General features: G+C 34.8%; 1 protein-coding gene across 20 annotated transcripts in view; it reads right to left on the bottom strand.

Annotated features, from left to right (window-relative positions):
• Pkcdelta (Protein kinase C delta) overlaps window positions 1-21457 on the bottom strand; it is a 236081-nt gene continuing 214624 nt past the window's right edge. For all 20 annotated transcript variants that reach the window (XM_073974258.1, XM_073974260.1, XM_073974259.1 and 17 more), the window contains 5 exons: window positions 12232-12386; window positions 12003-12150; window positions 1515-1694; window positions 1301-1441; window positions 1-1239 (listed from right to left, as the gene is read on the bottom strand). In XM_073974258.1, coding sequence (XP_073830359.1) covers window positions 1087-1239; window positions 1301-1441; window positions 1515-1694; window positions 12003-12150; window positions 12232-12386 — 777 coding nt within the window. In that variant the 3' untranslated portion in view covers window positions 1-1086. The remainder of the gene's footprint in view (window positions 1240-1300; window positions 1442-1514; window positions 1695-12002; window positions 12151-12231; window positions 12387-21457) is intronic.

Here is a 21457-nt window from a genome sequence, read left to right as displayed (position 1 = left end):
TAATTTTTTGTATTTTTTATTTTCGCTATTATTTGTTGGATTCGATAAATTTATATGTATGTATATGATTGCTTATAGTAATTTTATTATTTTCAGTACACTTTTTCATCGATTGACAAATTGTTTGAATATTTTTTCACAAAAACTACAATAGCAAATAATTTTTTGTAAAACATTTCATTAACAATATTGCCAATGCATGAAAACTGTTCAAAAGACTTAGATTTAAACTAGATAAGGAATTGAAGTTACAGTTTTTTGGTTGTTGTTATTAACTTATAAATAAATTAAAAATTTAACTTAATAATAAATCTATACACTAAAAAATATAAGAAATAAATAGAGAGTGAGTGAATAAAATAATAAATTTTGGATTTTTTGTGTTTTAGTTTTAGTTTTTCTGTTTGTAATAAGTTCAACAAATTCTAAATAAGAACAGACAAATTGTTATAAAATACTGGTTTTTATACAAATATTAAAATATTCATAACGATTTTTATAAAGGAAATTGTTTTTCACACACACAAAGAAAAAATATGGAAAATTTACAAAAAATAGGGCTTTTGAATAGGAATTTCCAATAAAGTGTGAAGGCCAATGCATATGAGTTGTACAACAAGTAGCCGTCTTCTGTTGACCACTATGAGAGTCTACTACCCTGGCCTTTCACCATTAAAAACATATCTATAATCAAATAAAAAATAAACACTATTTGAAACCTTTAAGGGTTCCAATACAAAACATGAATATTTTATCTTCTTCTTTTGAGGGGGAAAAAGAGAGGTAGCGGATTATAGTTGCATAAATCCATTCAAAACAAATCACAAAATGGTTTTAATTTATAGCATAACTGATAATCACCAGTTATTATTCTCTTGCCAAAAATATAGCCAATCAGGTGGGATAAACTTCAACAAAAATAAGTCGTTTTCCTATCACCTTAACAAAAAATATATGTATATGTTGAGGGATTTCGATTTTTAAATAAAATCATTTCTCGATAATGTTTGTGGGGAGCGGGAGATACCAAACTCTTGTTTATATTCATATATGTATGTATATGTACGTATTTAGAACAACTATTCATCAATCATCTAACGTTATATGAGGATTTGTATATGTAAAACCTAGGAACTGTTTCTGATCCATGGATTGTAGAATATCCTTATCGATGGGCGTTAAACGTACACGTTCTCTTGTAAATACACGATCAAAGTATTGTGTATCGAGAGGGTGTTTCTGAAAAAGGTATTAATTTTCGTCACAAACGTTATTTAAACAATATTTTAGGGATACTCACCACTTGTGGTCTAAATGGTGGCTCTATTAGCCGTTTCTCCAATAGATTCCAGTCAATGGGTCTGAAGAATATATGTTCTACAACATCTCCAGCTGGACTGTATTGATTACCAATACGTTTTGTGTGATCTTTTTCTAAAAGCTGTAAATAAATCGTTATCGTAAAATAAATTTAAAATAATTTTTGTAATGTTCACTTTTGTTCTATAACTTACCCCTTTCAGTATGCTCGTTGCCTCCGCTGATATATAAACTGGGAACCATGGAATTTCATTGCATATTGACCAAAATAGTTCGTCTTCATCACAACCGCTAAACGGTGATTGTCCAATTAGCATTTCATATAATAAAACGCCAAAGGACCACCAGTCGACATTTTGATTATAATTTTCGCCCTGAAATAAAACAAAACAAAAACAATTCAGTTTTAATTAATTGAGCTATTATCACCTAACACGGTGCTCCTGAACTAACTTTAAATGGAAGGTGTTTACACCTTATAAAACAATTACCAATTCATAAAACAAAACATTTTTGTGAAAAACGACTACCTACGAAACACTGTTTTTGAAAAAACGGTGTTCACTATAGGTCGAGAAGGACTGTACCGATCATTATATATTTTTGTGGGCTTATTGAGCACAACACCGCCCAACCCTCACTTGCCGCTTCTGGGATGTTTGTGGAACAATTATACCATATTATTAAGTACATAAACAAATGAAAATGCAAACAACTTCTAGTGGGCATTTTCTGAAAGTACATATTGAGACTAAAAAACCCCTAGTTGGGTTTCGTGTTTTTAGATCGGGTTTTGATTTTATGGCCTTATCTATACCGGGCTAAAATGACAATTTTTTCCATTGTTCCGGGCTTTATTTCCGAAACTAATAAGAACTTTGCTTTGCGGTCTTCAGCAATATTGTAGTCCTAAAGTAGTAGAATTTAAGTGTCAAATATACGAACTAGAAGAAACCGCACCTAGCGCATCAAAATTGTTAAAATATATGAAAGTTTACATAATTTCTGGAATTATGGTCAGTTACCGCCAAACTATTGAGAGTTGAAACAAGTAACCTTTCGCAAAAATTTGCCAAATAATGTGCTCAGCAATTCTTTAGAACATTATGAAACTGTAAAACACTTATTTCATGTTGTTTAGGCGGTATTTTATATCATACTTTCTACTAAACATATTTCAAATAACGTTCACACAGGCTGTTTATTCTCATATTTGAAATTTCAATGTATTTTTGATATACATATTTGTCAAATTGTAGTTGAAAAATATGCTAGAAACAACGCGATAGAGGCGCTTTAGAACAATGATATGTTCTGAAGAGTTGTGTATTACATTCCAGTGAATATTTTTGGTAAAAATAACATTAAGAAACATTTAACCGTTTTTGAGATACGCTGCGAAATATATACAATTTACGGAATTTTTAGATATATTATAAAATTTGAGGCAATAAATGATTTTATTCATCATCATTATTTATCCAAATACTTTCTTCTTGTTGTTATCTACAAGTTTGCTGCGGATGTCATATAATGACTAGCATTAGTTTCAAAGATATATCCTCGATTTGCTTTAAAAAGTCAATATTTTACCATGTTTAGATAGGGCTATAAAAGCCGAACCCGATTTAACAAAACAAACCCCAAAGACGGTTTTTATATATTAAGTCTGTACATTCATAAAAACAGCATTAGAAGTTGTTTGCACAAAATTACCTTGAAAATGATGCACAGTGTTATTAGATACTTAATAAGCCAATGAAAATATGTGATAATACGTCCAGTCGTTTTCGAGAGATATAGGGGATACCGCTGGTAGATGGCAATTTGCCACACAAAACTATGCAATATTTTTCAATAAAAAATTACCGAAGGTAGATCAAAATGCGCCTTTCCTCATGAAAAAATATCCGTTAAAAAAGTCTGGTACTTTTCTTCGAAAAAAATCATAAAAAATTATGTTTTTTGAGCCGCACGACTAGGTGTTACCCTTTAAACAAAACTAATACAAATATAGTTTTAAAAGGTTAATTAATAGCCTGTTTATATCATAGGGATTTTTCGGGTTAATCTACTTTATGAGGATTTTTTTGACGTATACACAATGAAATTGGCATTTAAATCCCAGTGGCTTTAATAAATTCTGTTATATATAAACGTACTATTATAATAAGGTGATAGATTTATGTAGAGTTGTCTTTCACAATATTCACACAAAACGCAAATTTTATGTGAAAAAGTTGCCATTACTTAAATTCGGCGTTTTATTGGTAAAAATCGTGAAATCGGCTTAGAACCAGGGGTGCCAAGTTGCTGGTTTTCCCGCTACTTGTGGTGATTTTTGACGTACAAAAACCACTGTTTTGGCAGGAATGTCAACTGTTTTAAGGTAAAAATCGCTACAGACCGATGGTGCGTATGTGGCTGTAGCGATTTTAAAGTATGTAAATTATAGATCAGGATACAATTCTAGGACGATCTAACCATGTCCGTCTGTTGTTCCATAGGCGTTAAAAGATTTTCCGCCCAAATCGGCTCCAATTTGGCACTTGGAGTTTCAAGAGGTCAAAAAATTCTGCACCAAAAATTGCGAAGATAGTACCACGTTTTGGTATAGGCCGCATATAACCCTACCACCCAATTTAAAGTATTTTGTGGATTTTAGTTACATTTTTTGACCGAATTACCTGAAATTTGATAATTAAGGTTCTCATTGACCAAATAACTTCTCCACTAAAATTTTCAAGATAGGTCCATGTTTGAGTATAGCCCCCATAAAACGGTACCTCCCGATTTAAGACATTTAAGGCTTTTAGCTACATTTTCTGGCCGAATTAGCTGAAATTTGACATTTTATGTTCCCCATATAATGGTCAAGAGGTCAAAAATTTCTGCATTTTGAACCGAACTAGCTGTAATTTGACATTTGAGGTTCTCAGTGGTCACGAAACTTCTCCACCACAAGTCACAAATCTTGGTATAGCCCCCATATAAGGGTACCCCCGATTTTCGGTATTTTGAGGATTTCAGCTACAGTTTTTGACCGAACTAGCTATAACTTAACGCTTGAAGTTTTCAGAGGTAACGAAACTTCTCAACAAAAATTGTCTACCCAGCATCAGAAATAGGTATCCAGTTGAAGATCATCAGCATGGATTCGATAAGAAGCACAGAACTGAAGCATCGCTGCACGCCATCTCCACTTTTATTAGCCGAGGAAGGCTCAACTAGAACTAGCCATGCGGCAGAACAGTGGTGCTAGCCCTCGACTTATCAAAATTCTTTAATACTGTCAAGCACTTCACATTTTTTGAGGTCAAAGAGCAGTCTACCCTTCGGCCAAATTTGAAACGTTTTCTAAACAATTTTTTATATGTGTGGACGCCAGTCGTAAGTGGAATTCAGGAACAGAAATCGAAGTCCCGTAGGGTGATATCTCCAGATCTGAACATCAAAATTTACGGCTTACATTATTTCAGCCATGTATAACTCCTCCACATGAGTTGTCGCAAAACAAGTCATTCGATAAACAAGTAAGAAAAGCGTTAAGTTCGGCCGGGCCGAACTTTTTATACCCTCCACCACAAATTTCAGCCATTTCGGTGGATTAATGTGACCACAACCTTCAAAAAACCGAAATTCGGAAGGTACCGTTCTATGGGGGCTATATGATGGCGTGGACCTATACCTACAAATTTCTGGGGGAAAGTTTTATAAGCTTAAAGAAGACTAAATACCAAATTTCAGCCATCTCGGTGTGATAATGAGGCTAAAACCTTCAAAATATCGAAAATCGGGAGATATCGTATTATGGGGGCTATATCAACACGTGGACCTATATAAACATTTTATGGTAGAAATGTTTCTTAGATTCTGGAAACACAAATACAAAGTTACAACCGATTCTTTGGTCAAATGGGTCTGATACATTCAAAATATATTAAAATGACGCGTACTTTATAAGGGGCCTTATTGGGGGGCTATACCAAAACGTGAACCTATATAACCCAACTTTGGTAGGAATGTTTTCTGGCCTCTGAAGACACAAAGTACCAAATTACAACCAATTCCGTGGTCAAATGGGTCTAATACGTTCAAAATATATTAAAATGACGCGTACTTTATATGGTGCCTTATATGGGGGCTATACCAAAACGTGGACCTATATAACCTAACTTTGGTAGGAATTTTTTTTGGCCTCTGGAGACACAAAATACCAAATTACAGCCAATTCTGTGGTCAAATGGGTCTAATACATTCAAAATATATTAAAATGACGCGTACTTTATATGGGGCCTTATATGGGCGCTATACCAAAACGTTGACCTATATAACGCAACTTTGGTAGGAATGTTTTTTGGCCTCTGGAGACACAAAGTACCAAATTACAACCAATTCGGCGGTAAAATGGGACAAATGTCTTAAAAAATCCTTAAAACGACGACGCGTCACGCGTCATTTTGTATGGGGGCTATACGAAAGCGTGGACCTACATAGCCCGCTTTCAATACCAAAAGTCCTACGTACATATAATATATTTTCCCAAAGTTTCATCAACCTACGTCAATCCGTTCGGACGCTAGAGTGATTTCCACAGACGGACGAACATGGCTATATCGATGTAGAATTGCACGCTGATCAAGAATATATATACTTTGTGGGGTCTACAATGAGCATTTCGAGTAGTTACAAACGTAGTGACAAACTTAATATACCCCCATCCTATGGTGGAGGGTATAAAAAGTAGCTGCCACGTCATTAAGCCAATATGAATCGGTGTACACTAATTAATATGAGAGAAGTCTCCCTTGTCCCATCGGGGATAATGTGGGAACATATGTATGTATGCCTGTCTCGCTACTGGAGCTACATAAAGGTTAATCGTACAGAGCGATATCGCTTTTGTCGCCCGTAGAAAAGGCTTTTGAGACTTTAAAACTACCTAGCATCAGGAATAGCTATTCGGGTTCTATTTTGGGTTCTCAGGCCAAATTTTTGTATGCCCTTTTGTATGTTACCTTAACCAGAGATGGTAGGCGCCCATATTTAGAGCTATACATCGCAAGATTAGGAATAAAGCTATGAAAATTAGGTGGTGACAGATTGACCTAAGAATTCAAGGCCCTTTTGGGGGTTTGCCTAATACCATTACCTTCATTTCGGACCGTGGACGTGGTAGTTAACGAAAATGCCAAATTAGAGCCTAACCAATGGAAACATCTGGTTAATACTCTCGGAATATGTAAAATCTGGTGATACCTATACCTACGATAAAAGGTATAATAAAAGGTATTAAAGAAAGTCGAAGTCCCGTAGCGTGAAACACGGACTTCGCCGAAGAGGGGTGATATCTCCCGCTCTGTTAAACCTCTATCTTTTTTGTCTTCCATCACCCCCAGACGGAACTGAAATTGTTAAATATGCGGCATCGGGTACCTTCCCTAATGTCATTTGTGAAAGTCTGAACTCTTATTTGATCGACAATGGCAAGCTCTCGTTGCAGTACTTGCTCGAGCGTTGAGAATCATCTTAATCACCGCATGGTAGTAAAGGCATGCCAAGAGGGATTTTCATGATCTCTAGATAGAGCAAGACTACTAAGCATCCACACAGATGGAGTCTCATATGTCATAAACAACTATCGTGTAAAACGGTCCTCGGTGTATATTCCGAAATTATCGCAGCTGAAGAATGATAGCTGTCACGACAAACCAGATTAGTTTTGGCTCAACTACGTTCGGGATGGAGCAGATGTTTAAATTCATATAGAGCAAGGGTTTCATTTTGAGCATCATTAAAAACAACCACAACTAGCATATAGCCTGCGTGAAGAATTTCCGTTACAAATGTTTTCAGCAGTACCACGGTGCTCTTGAATCAAATTTAAATGGGAGGTGCTTACACCTGTGAAGTTTTTGCGGATTTCTAAACTACAATGTTCATAGATAGAAAAATCAAAAAAAAAAAAAAAATCACCGGAGGGGTTGTTTAGGTTTTTGCGATTTTGCTTGGAAACAGCAAATCCTATCAAAATGGGAATAAACAAAATGTTGCAGCTATCAAAATTCTCTACAAGATTGACTTTAATGATATTTTCGAAGGTTTTACAACTTTTGAGATATAGAAGTTGAAATTTGAAGAATTCAAATTCAATTCAATTCTGTGTCGTCTTCTTATAAAACAATATCATGACTGCAATTTCCCAACTTAAATTTATGTATCTAAAAAATAGTACAACCTAGGAAAAATTAAATAAGCCAGTCTTGAAGACAATTTTCATAGCTATAAGATTTTCTCAGGTCCCATGCCGATAAGACTTGCCGTATTCAAGCAAAATCGCGAAACCATAACAAATAAACCTAAAAATGTAAACTGAACTTCTTTATCTCAAAAATGGTGCAGCCTGAGATCAAGTCATAAACGTCAACTTGAATCGCGATTTATTTAAAAACGATCCGGCGTTTTTTTTTTGTTTTTTGATTTTTCTCATCTATGAACATAGTAGTTTTAGAATCCGCAAAAACTTCCCAGGTGTAAGCACCTTCCATTTAAATTTGATTCAAGAGCACCGTGGTACTGAACGTTTTATAAACAATTAAAAAGTATCAGTCGACTTTGCCGACAGATATATACCTTCAGTAGGCCGGGGCGATTTGTATTGAAGGAAAAAACTTTAATGGACCTTCCGCGTTTCTGATTCCTGGGATTGAACTGAGTAAAAAAGTCCACTAGACCGTAGGTCTACTGTGAAAATCGACCATCCCGATTTTGACTTTAAGTTTTTTATCCACGTTTTTTTGGACATTTTGACATATAACAGCCAAACCATTGAGATTTTCAATCCAAGACAAAAATTGTAGCCAAGGCAGCAATTAAGAACTCTCTAATACATCGGAAAAGCATTGGAATGCTCCTCCAGGCAGTTTTGGCCTTGAGAATGTTCAAACTTTCGAACAAGTTATTTTTTTAATTGGTTAACAAATGACTATGTTATAGTGGTTTAAATCTGAAAACCCCCACAAAAAACTATAACTGAATTTCTCACAAACAAAACAAAAAAAAAACATTAATTATATTTTTGAAAATTATGAGAAATTCAGTTATAATTTTTTTGTGAGGTTTTTCAGTTTTAAACCACTATAACAAAGCCGTTTGTTAACCGATTTAAAAAATAATAACTTGTTCGAAAGATATTTTTCACCCCTTTAAAAGGAAGAAGGATCAATAGAAATCCGTTGTGAAAAAAGAAGATATGCCCGTTTAAATTTTAAAATGTAAGAAACCCAGATTTTCACTACTTTTACCGTTGTAAAAAATAAAACGAATTGACCCAAACGAACTAATAGCATTTTCGTTGTGCATGGATCCCAACACGATAGAATTTTTCATCGGAACGCTTGAATATTTTTCTGGTCAACTTTTGTAGCACAGTGCCATTTATCGACATTTTCCGAAAAGTTTGCACCTTCTCAAGGCCAAAACTGCATGAAGGAGCGTTTCAATGCTTTTGCAACGTATTAAAGAGTTCTTAATTACACTCTTGGCTACAATTTTTGTTTTTGTGTCGTATCGAAGATCTCAATGGTTTGGCCGTTATATGCCAAAATGTCCAAAAAAACTTGAATAAAAAACTTAAAGTCAAAATCGGGAGGCTCAATTTTCACCGTAGACCTATGGTCCAGTAGACTGTTTTGCTCAGTTCAATCCCAGGAATCAGAAACGCGAAGGGCCCTTTAAGGTTTTCAAATCGCCCCGGTGCACACTGGTCGAAACCACTGATCTAGCGGCGCGAAAGCCAAAAAATCGAACTATAAAATTGCGAAATATTTTCCATTGTATCGATTACAGACATTTCGCAGACAAAGATTTTGTTATTTAATTTTTGTTGTTGCAAATATTTACTCAGTTATTCACTATCGAATACAAGAGTTTTTGTTGCATCAGATTTTAAAAAATTGTTGCAAAAAAAATAAATTCATATTTGTTTAAATGTTAAATGCATTCGTAATGAAACTGGACAAGATTTATTTTTAATTAATAGCAGAGGGTGAGATTTAAATTATAAAAATTAGTTTGGGGTCTGGAAGTACTTAGTTATATAGCAATAAATTTTCAAAAAATTCATTTTTTTTGTGTTTTTATGGGTTGTACGCGCTTGTTCCATAGAGTGCATCTTGTAAACTTGGCCGAACTTACGTTCGATTATTTTGTGGGGAATGAAATTGGACTCTCTGGATACGGAATAACCACATTAGGGCTGCAAATATTTGCAAGTCTTTTGATGATTGCACTTTTAAAATAAGGGATTTTGCATGAAATTCATACAAATTTAGCTGTGCATTTGTATGGGAGCTAAATCAAAATATGGACCTATCTTGAGAAATGTTTGCAAGAAAGATTTCTACCCCCCGGAGACACTATAATTCCATATTTTAGCTAAATATGGGATAACAAGCAAAAATTCAAGGAATCGGGGGTACCAAAAAAGGGATACATCGAAACATAAATCCGTGTTGAAAATGTTTTGTAAGAAGATTTTACACGCAGTGAGAACACGGAATACAAAATTACAGCCAAGTTGGTTAAAAATGTGGTCATGATATTCAAAATACCTTAAATTGGGAGGTACGGTTACATGGGGGATATATCAAAACGTGCACCTATGTCCATAATTTTTGGTGAAAATATTTTGTGACCACTAGGAACCCTAAGTACCAAATTACAGGTAATTTGCTACGAAATTGTGGCTTAAATCCTTAAAATACCGAAAATCTTAAGGTATCGTTATATGGGGTCTATACCAAAACATCAGCCGATATTGTTAATATTTGGCCCATTATTACCCACAGGTACAAGCTGAGTTTGTGCCAAATTTCACTGACGTATCTCAATTCGTTTGCAAGTTATTAATTTCGCGCCGCTAGATCAGTGCTTTCGACCACCGTGCGGTGTAACCTTCATCCTATGTGAATTGATACTTTCATGTATGTAAAATATAGAATCGAATACCGACTATGCAACCAAAATACAGACGTATGAACTTGCCAAAAAAATATATATTTGGATTGAAACTCAAAAGTGTTGCTGAGGAGGTACCTGAAGGTATGGATCGACATAGTCCATTTTTGTAGGGTGTTTTATTTTAGGAGTCGTTTCAGTTGGTCACCGTATAACTTAGAGGTTTTGGAGCAATACATCAGGAAGCATGGACTTGCCCACGAAAAGATAATATTGCAGGACCACAAGTAGTAGCATCAGTATGAATTTCCAAAGGATTTCGAACTGTCCCTAAATTGCACGTAAACAATAATCTCGAACATTTGTGGGGGAGGTACCCAAAGGAGAAGACCAGTATGAACGATTTTCGAAGTTAAACTAAGTTTGGACAAAATTTTACAAAGCAAAATTTGGAACGAATTAGCTGATACGTTCGAAAGCTACCATGAGCTCCAGCCAATACACGTGGTGCGGTAGGGTTTTTTTCAGATTTCAAGCGATTTTCTCAGAAAGTATGGACTTGTCCCTGAAAAAACTTGTACCGTCTTAATGTATCGAATACAAATATGTACAACTAAAATTTGAGAGGATTCGAGAGCAGATCTTATACTGCAATTTTCGAAATTTTTTTGTGTATAGTACATATTCCAACCTGATATATTTCTTCTAGAAATAAGTATGGAACCAACTCGGTTACTGCCTTCGACAATTATCGTGCATACTACGGATAGTTAACGGAAAGCAATAATCGATTTTTCGATTTTGGACTAAAACTAAAAAGGCGATTTTTCGGTCTGGCGATTATTTCAGTTGTCCAAAAACTTGACTTTCGATTTTTTCATAAAACCAAGTAAAATCAAGTCAACAATCAACTGGCAAACTCGAAAATCGATCACAAGATAATCGATTATGCGATTTTCCCTCCTGACAAAAGTCGACTACGATTTTTAACTTTTGACTGCAAAAAGTCGATTAATCAAATAATTGAAAGTCGTGATATGTTTTGAACTTTTTTGGGGGAGGTACCCAAAGGAGAAGACCAATATGAACGATTTTCGAACTTAAACTAAGTTTAGACAAAATTTTACGAAGCAAAATTTGGCACGAATTAGCTGATCCGTTCGAGAGTTATCATACGCTCCAGCCACTACACATGGTGCTTTAGGGGTTTTTATAGGTATCGGGTCATTTTCTCATGAAGTATGGACTAGCCCCGGAAAAAAACTTTTACTGTCACAATTGCGGTAGCGAATACGAGGTGTTTGCAAAAAAAACTATCTAACTGCACTTTTCCGAAATTTTGTGTGGGAGGTACCTGAAGTTGTGGGCTGATTTAGTCCATATTCTAACCTCATCTATGTCTGAAAGAAATATTACAATGTGCACAATATTAACCAAATCGATTGCTTCCTCTGAGAGTTATCGTGTGCACAATTTTAGCCGAGTAGGTTAAGCCGTTCGAGAGTTATCGTGCGAGCTAGCCAACAGACGGATGGACATGGATAAATCGGCTCCAAATTGTATGAAACAAATTTCGTCCAAATATACTTGGGGTCTAAAACCATTATTTCGATGAGGCACAGTTTTGGTCGTATCAAAGTGTATATAACCTCATTAGCCTAAAGACTGAGGGTATAAAAAGTGTTCTAAATATTTCGACACTTTTGGCCGCAACCCTAACTTACCTTAATTATTTCAGGCGCCATATAATCCGGTGTACCACAGAAACTATCAGCTGTTTTATCCAAATATATTTGTAATTTACACATACCAAAATCGGCAATTCGTACATGTCCTTCGTAATCCAGCAAAACATTATCCAATTTGAGATCTCTGTAGGTAAGGGAAGGCAGAATGAGAGAGAGAGAATATTATAGTATGCTTTTATATTGATTTAATTAAGTCTTTATTTACCTATATATAATGCCCTTTTTATGCAAAAATTTCAGACCCGATATAATTTCAGCACCATAAAAGCGTGCACGTTCTTCTGTAAAACGTCCACTTTCCTGTATGTGAAACATTAGATCACCACCATTTAGATATTCCATAACAAAGAATAGATGGCTCTGGAAATAAAAAAATTAAGATTGCTTTAAAATATACATACATACAAATATGATCTAAGTACATATAAATAATACTACTAAATATAAATTTTACTATTACTTTAGATATAAATATTTCTTGTATATCCATTTTCTAAACTTTTTAAAAATCTACAATATTTCATTCAGGAATTTGCAAAATTCGTTATTATTTTATACTCAGTATTTTTGAAAAGGATTAAATAAAGCTTACTGTCACATTGTAAACATAGCCACATTTTTTTGATGTTTTAATTCTTGGTCTAGCAGATTCTTTTTATTCGAAACATTCATTGCAATATTTATATTAGTGACTCAGAATGTTTTAAATCCTTGAGTGGCATTTCCCTAATATAATGAACATCGTGAATCATCCATCTTAATGTATTTTTGGCCTAGATATTTTTAAATACTGAGATATTTATTTCTGGTAACATAAACACTTCTCATTGATGAATGTCATGACATCTTTGTTATTGATTTGTATCCAATCGCTTTTCCTTTTCTTGTCCGTTCATTATAATTGTTCGTTCTTTCGTCTTCTCAAGGATTTGTGGGTATTATCTGTGTTATATACCTGTGCACTTGACTTAATTTTCACCTACAATGTCATACACAATTAAAATGTTCTGTTTGTTCTCTTTTCTCGTTTTGCTCTATGACATTTAGTGCGTAAAAATATATGTCAATGCGAGCACGTTTCAATTGTTTTCTTAAATGTGAATGAAAATGTAGTTAGAAAAGAAAACTCACAAGAGAGACGCTATTGGCGGCATCATTAGTGCGTGGATGTCGTATGTAAGGAAGTTGAATTAGACACACGATTGATGGAAATTAATTGTTTTTTCATTGATAATTATTCTTAACGAAAATAAATTTCTATTAAATAACAATATTAAAATATTATTATTTGTAAGTTCTTCTTCTGGGTGTCCTTATAGCATTATACATACTTTCCATTCGCAGACGTTTGCAAGAAAGTATCTTTTTTGATTCCGACATAAAAATGTTCATATTAATCAAAGTCAGACGAAGTTCAATATATTGCAGATTCAGGTAGTGATTAAGACCGCAATAGACTCATAGTAACAGCAACTAAACCGTAGCGTTAATCCCTATCAATGGGATGACATGTTAAGGGTCACCCCCATTGTAGACCCCATATTTATACTCTCCGCCATAGGATGGAGGGTGTATTTAGTTTGTTTTTCAGTTTGTAACGCATTGGAGTAATAACTTGCGGCGCTATAAAGTATATGGGGATTTCTAAGTGAAATCGGAAACTTTTTCAAAATCAGGTTTTTGATTTCCTTTTTTGCTGCTCATCAGCAAAACATTTCAGTATATTTTCAGATTTTTTTTACTAACGGTTCCAGAGATATTAAGTTGTATCGCCTTAAAAAAAGTCGAATTCTGTAAAAACTATGTGCAAAGAAATACTCACAACTTCTTTAATATGGCAAAGAGGAAGCTTGCAATTTGAGATGGTGATCAGAAAATATTTAGAGGGTTAAACGGACCACAACTTATGTGTGAAAATAGTGAACATTTTTAATATACAGCTTATATCTTTATTAGAGTGGGGCGATTTGAACACCATCACGGGCGCCTCGAGTTTCTGATTCTTGGGATTGTACTGAGCAAAAAAGTCAACAAGACCATATGTCTACGGTGAAAATCGAGCCCCCGGATTTTGACTTGAAGTGTTTTTCAAAGGATTTTTGGATATTTTGGAATATAACAACCAAACCACTGAGATTTTCGATCCAAAACAAAGACAACAATTGTAGCCAAGACAATAATAAAGAATTCTCTAGTACGTCGCAAAAGCATTGGAACGCTCCTTCAGGTAGTTATGGCCTCGAGAAGGTGCATATTTTTCGGAAAATATAGATAAACGACACTGTGCTACAAAATGGAACTCAAAGTCAGTGGGTGGAAAATTTCTTCTGGAGATGAAAGCCCTTGGTGAGTGTACTGAGAACCCAAAAGGAAATTTTCACCATAGGTCAAGTTTCCGAGATATTGCGTGATTAATGGTTTAATTTTGGTCCCTTAATTTGTGAACAAATAGCTTTATATCTCTCTAAAGCGATATTGTAGCTTAATTTTGACATTACATGTCTTCAGTCAAATCGAATGGTGAATCTTTTTGTAGAATATTTCATCCCTCTAACTCAATTCCTTTCATGTCCTCTTCGTCCTTTATTTTTTGAACCGTAGTAAAAGTACCACAAGGCGAGATTTTACAGCATCCAAATATTCCACAATAATGTTGTTCAGAAGATTTTAGGTACGGTTCTCATTGATGACCAATCGACATTTCCCCGTTTTCATGATCCTTTTTGACATTTTACCGGTTTTTGTTCAGAAAACTATGTTTTGTTTTTATGTATATTCGTTATTGAAATACTGAAATACTTACCATAAAAAGCTCTTGTAATGACGAACACGTTAATAACAAATTTTATTGGAGGAAAGATCCGGTTATCTAAATTTTTTAACCGGATATTCTGATATTAAAACCGATTTTGGAACCGGTTTTAAGTAACCAATAAACCGATTATGTATATCATTAGAAAGCTAATAAAATGGTGAATCAATTGACAGCCAGTAGCTGATTACAACTATGTTGGTTACGAAGCTTTTCAAAATAAATATTGAACAAAACAAAAAACATTATAGTTTTGGATAAAATGTAGGAAAAATAAGAAATAGAACATTTTATAATTCTGCGCTATGGAAAAATGAAAAAATGAGTTATGGCGAAATTAATTCGTTCTTGATGAACTTTAAGTGCATGATAAAAAAACAACATAACACAAATTCATCTCGCCATAACTCAGAAGTTTGACCTATGACATAAATGCCTTTCCAGATTTATAATATTATCTTAATCGACTTTCATCGCCAAAAAGAACCCAGTGATATTTTACATCAAAATCGGTTTAAGAACGCGGTTTTTTGTTTTAACTTCGTAACCAACAAAGTTGTAATCAGCTACTTGCTGTCATTTGATTGACCATTTTATTAGCTTTCTAATGATATACATATACGGTTAATCGGATACTTAAAACCGGTTCCAAAATCGGTTTTAATATCAGAATATCCGGTTCAAAAATTTAGATAACCGGATCTTTCCTCCAATAAAATTTGTTATTAACGTGTTCGTCATTACAAGAGTTATTTATGGTAATTATTTCAGAAGCACCACAGACCAATAACGAATATGCATAAAAACAAAGCACAGTTTTCTGAACAAAAACCGGGTAAATGTCAAAAAGAACCATGAAAACGGGGAAATATCGATTGGTCATCAATGAGAACCGTACCTAAAATCTTCTGAGCAACATTTTTGTAGAATATTTGGATGCTGTAAAATCTCGCCTTGTGGTACTTTTACTACGGTTCAAAAAATAAAGGACGAAAAGGACATGAAAGGAATTAAGTTAGAGGGATGAAATATTCTACAAAAAGATTTACCATTCGATTTGACTGAAGACATGTAATGTCAAAATGAAGCTACAATATCGCTTTAGAGAGATATAAAGCTATTTGTTCACAAATTAAGGGACCAAAATTATACCATTAATCACGCAATATCTCGGAAACTTGACCTATGGTGAAAATTTCTTTTGGGTTCTCAGTACACTCACCAAGGGCTTTCATCTCTAAAAGAAATTTTCCACCCACTGACTTTGAGTTCCATTTTGTAGCACAGTGTCGTTTATCTATATTTTCCGAAAAATATGCACATTTTCGAGGCCATAACTACCTGAAGGAGCGTTCCAATGCTTTTGCGATGTACTAGAGAATTTTTTATTATTGTCTTGGCTACAATTGTTGTCTTTGTTTTGGATCGAAAATCTCAGTGGTTTGGTTGTTATATTCCAAAATATCCAAAAATCCTTGAAAAAAAACTTCAAGTCAAAATCCGGGGGCTCGATTTTCACCGTAGACATATGGTCTAGTTGACTTTTTTGCTCAGTACAATCCCAAAAATCAGAATCTCCAGGCGCCCGATAACACTTTTTTCCTTCCATACAAATCGCCCCGGCCTAATCTTTATTCCTCGAAGACACATTTCGCCCACGTGATTTATTTTGACAGTTTTTTCGGCTTTGACACTTCTGTGCCACTTTTTTATTTTGATACCAAATGCACCACTTTGTGAAATATTATGTCACTATTTTTAAATTAAATATATTGTAACATAAACTCTCTACATAAATCACAAAGAGGAGTAAAAAAATCAAACTACACAATTTTGCAGCACGGTTTTAAAGTACGTGCGGTATGTTTTTGTGTCAGGTTGTTTTTAAGTGGTATTTGCATCTGTAAAAGCATTTTTTCGTTTTGAAGGAATGAGCTATAGTCAGACAGTTTGATCTGCGTAACGGCTACACTCAAGACTCTTTCCTATCAAGTGAAGATATTTACAATGTTATCCTATCTACATTAGAACAACACACAGTGTTGCCGCGTGGACAAAAATCAAAAAATGTGATGTTAACTTTTACATATGTTTATGTTTTTTTTTCTTACCGTAAACACATCCGATACAACGAATCTGAAAGAATCTTGTCGATATGTGCATCCATAATGAAGTTATAGCTCTTTAAATATGAACAAATAAAAAAGTATCAGCCGGCTTTGCCGACAGAGATATACTCTCAGCCTGTATATATTAAAACAATTTTTTCCCAAAAAACGTATGTATTTTGGGGTTTTTAAAAATTTGAACCGACAAAAATGTTCATTAGTATTAAAGATCAAAAGTTTTTGCGGAGGAGATACTAAAAGGAATGGATTTACATTGACCATTAAGTGGATCTCCAACCACTACATATGGTGCCATAGAGGGTTTTTACACCATTCGGGATGTCTGCTCAAGAAGTATGGACTTGCCCCTGAAAAAACGTTTACCATCGTAATTGAGGCAGCGAATGCAAGTTGCTTCAACAAAAATCAAAGTGATTGGATGGCAGGTCTTAAAGTGAACTTATCCGAAATTTTGTGTGGGAGGTACCGGATGGAGTGGAAAAATATAGTCCATATTTGAACCTGATCTATATCTAGTAGATATTTTAGGATGTGTAAAGTATGGACCAATTCGGCCACCCTCTTCAAGAGTTACCGTATGAACAAATTTTCCGAACATTTTTCAACTTTTGTGGGGGAGGTACCTGAAGGAGTGGACCGATATGGCTTATCTTCAAACTTGAACTATGTTTGAACAAAATATTAGTAAGGCCAAATTTTGGACCGAATCGGCAGATCCGTTCTAGAGTTATCTTGCGCTCCAACAACCTCTCACGGTGTCATAGGTTTTTTGCAACTTTCAGGCTATTTTCTCAGGAAGTATAGACTTGCCCCTAATGAAACTTGTACCGTCGTATGGAGGGCAGTGAATAAAAGTTGCTAAAACAAAAATCAGAGCGATTCGAGGGATGGCCCCAAACTGAACTTTCCCGTACGAAAGCGTATATACCCTCGTTAGCATAAATGCTGAGGGTATAAAAATATTTCCCAGGTAATCTAAAGCGATGATCATATGAAAATTAGACAACATTTAAAATACATAACATTTTCTGAAAAGTTTGTTGGGGTGATGGGTGGGCTACAGATATAAAATTTTAGTACAAAAAGTTGACATCAACTGCACATGGGCAAAGTACCGTTATCAAGAATTAAAAATTTAACATTGGTAAAAAAAATATATATTCTTAATATTTGTTAGAGTATATCTTTTGATTGCCACCTATTGCCACCTTGATTTCCGTGAATTGGACATATCTTCCGAAGCCATATGTGTAAAAACATTCAGCCCATCCCTGCAACCTTCTGAGATATATCGGTTCAGACTTTATATAGCCCCCATATATATATTTTCCCGATTTTGCTACAACTTGTTCAATTTTGATCGGATAGCAATCAAATTTGGTACGTGTTATTTTCTTAGGCCCCTGAAGAGCTACACCGATTTTCACCAAAATCGGTTCAGATTTCGATATAGCCCCCATATATATCTATCCCCGATTTTGTTATAACTCGGTCAATTTTAATCGAATAGTCTTCAAATTTTATGCGTGATATTTTCATAGGCCCCTGAATAGATTCACCGATTTTCGTAAAACTCGGTTCAGATTTGGATATAGCCCTCATATATATCTTCCCCCGATTTTGCTATAATTCGCTCAATTTTTGATGAATAGCCTTCAAAGTTCATAACATAACATTCCGTGGAAGAATTTTGTGGGAATTTCTACGGATAATGCACTTAGGGCCATTCTTAAATCTTGTATTTAAAGTACATTAAACCAATGAAACAGCAAATAATTTTTTTTTACTTCTACATGTATAGGATAAGCGCTAGTGTCCGAAATTTCGAACACCATTTTCCGGGAAAACGAAAAATTGCACATTTTGTTGAGTATATTTTTGACATCAATTGGTAATTTTTATTAAAAACTAAATAAAAAATTGTCTCGAAATGGGTTAAAAACATCTTAAAAACAAAATGACAGTTTTTAAGTTTTTAAAAGTCTGATTTTTTATTTATTTTTGTAAAATAATAAATCCTTCACACTGGAATAAAGGAAAATTTGAATTGACAAATTTAAAAAAAAAATGTTAAGAAAAAATGATAATCTAACTACCAAAAAGGACTTAAAATTTTTGTAATTAATCGTAGTTAAATACAAAAAAATTTCAAGAAAATATAAAAGTACAATCATTGTTAAAAATTGTTTTTAAATATTAAATAGAGAAAATTACATCCAAGCCCACTGTCCATTTTTTTCTATTTTGTATTAAATACCTGATGAAACAACAATACATACAAAAACGATAAAGACGTTATGTGTATTTCTTTGCATATAATTTTTTACAGAATTCGACTTTTTCAAGGCGCGATATCTCTGTTAGTCAAAAATCTTAAAATATGCTAAAATGTTTTGCTGATGTGCCGCATCACCATAGCAAAAAATAAAGGATATCAAAAACCTCATATTGAAAAAGTGTCCGATTTCACCCAGAAATCCCCATATATTCTTGATCAGGTTGTAATCACTCTACCGTTCACAATATTTAAGCTAGAACGCTATATTTTGGCACCAGAGTATCCTTTTGCCATAGGCGTTTTGGTGTAGCCCCCATATAACGGTACTTCCCAGAATCCGCAAAAACTTCCCAGGCTTAAGCACGTTCCAATTAAAGTTGGTTCAGGCACACCGTACATTTCAGGCCAATCCTAAAAGAGTCTTTAAAGTGCACTTGTTCCAAAAATTTTGAAAATTGGTGTGGGAGGAACCAGAATGAGTGGACCATATTCGAATCTGTACTATGTGTAGAGGAAATATAAAGACGTGCAAAGTTTGGCAGCATTTTAGCGGAAAAAGAACTTTAGTGTGGGAGGTAGCCGAAGGAGTGGACCGATATGGACCATCTTCGAATTTGATCTATTCAGGGGTCGGAATGGGCACATAACGTTTGTGGTGAAAAAGACAAGGTTTTACTCTAATGTGTATATCTCCGCCTCTATTACGAGCATTCCAAAAGAAGACTTCGATGGAAGATGGAATTATTACATTTACAATGATGCATAGGTGGTCAAACAACGGAGATATCGCAATAGTCTTTAATGAATTCCAGTTTTCCAGGTCGCAATTTTGAACAGATCGGAACAGGAAGAAGCCTATTGACTTTGGTGATGGTTGCATAATATTCATGAATGGGCAAAAAACTAATGTGGAGCAAAATTCAACGTTTTATTCTTCTAATCTAAAGGAAAGTCTGTCTGTCTATTCCAAAAGGAAAGCCTGTCAATGGATGAAGAAAATATCACTTTTATAATAATGCAAGATATGTTGGTGTACATCCCATATTTGCATTTGTATAGCCTAATCGGTTGCTACGTCTATGAGAAATCGCGAATACCATTGTAGCGAATATTTCCGAACTTTTGTGGGGGAGGTACCGAAAAGAGTGGACCTATAAGCACCACCTTCGAATTTCATCTAATATTCGAAGAAATATTACTATATCCAAAGTGTGAACGATCGCAGTATTCGGTTCGAGCTCTCCAGCCACTATATGTATATGGTGTCATAGGGTTTTTTTACAACTTTCGGACTGTTTTCTCAAGAAGTATGGACTTGCCCCTGAAAAAAACTTTTACTGCCGTAATTGAGTCAGCGAATGCAAGTTGCCTCAACAAAAATTAAAGTGGTTCGAAAGCAGGTCTTAAAGAGAATTTATTCAAAATTTTGTGTGGGAGGTACCCGAAGGGGTGAACAAATATAGTCCATATTCGAACATGATCTATATCTGGTAGATATATAAGGATGTGTAAGGTATGGACCAAATCGGTCACTCCCATCAAGAGTTATCGTGCGCACAAATTTTCCGAACATTTTTGAACTTTTGTGGGGGAGGTACTTGAAGGAGTGGACCGATATGGAACTTAAACTAAGTTTGTACAAAATATTACGAAGGTCACATTTTGGATCAAATCGGCAGATCCGTTCGAGAGTTATCTTGCGCTCCAACCACTACACACGGTGTCATATGGTTTTTTGGACATTTCAGGCTATTTTCTCAAGAAGTATGGACTTGCCACTGATGAAACTTATACCGTCGTATGAGGGGCAGTGAATACAAGGTGCTACAACAAAAATCGAAGCGATTCGAGAGCTGGTCCTAAACTGAACTATTCCGAAATTTTGTATGGGAGGTACCCGAAGTAGTGGACCGATTGAGTCCATATTGGAACCTCATCTAACTCTGGTAGTAATTTCACGATGTGCAAAGTATGGACCAAATCGGTTACTTCCTTCAAGAATTATCGTGCGCATAAATTTTCCGAACATTTCTGAACTTTTGTGGGGAGGTATCGGAAGAAGTGGACCGATATAACCCATCTTCGAACTTAAACTAAGTTTGGACAAAATATATTGAATCCAAATTTTGGACCGAATCGGTTGATCCGTTCGAGAGTTATCGCGCGCTTCAGCCAGCCAGACAGACAGACGGACGGACATGGCTAAATCAAC

This window comes from Musca autumnalis, unplaced genomic scaffold (genome assembly GCF_047663935.1).
Source record: "Musca autumnalis isolate F117 unplaced genomic scaffold, ASM4766393v1 scaffold_3, whole genome shotgun sequence".
NCBI classification, from domain to species: domain Eukaryota; kingdom Metazoa; phylum Arthropoda; class Insecta; order Diptera; family Muscidae; genus Musca; species Musca autumnalis.
This window is presented reverse-complemented; position numbering and strand designations above follow the sequence as displayed.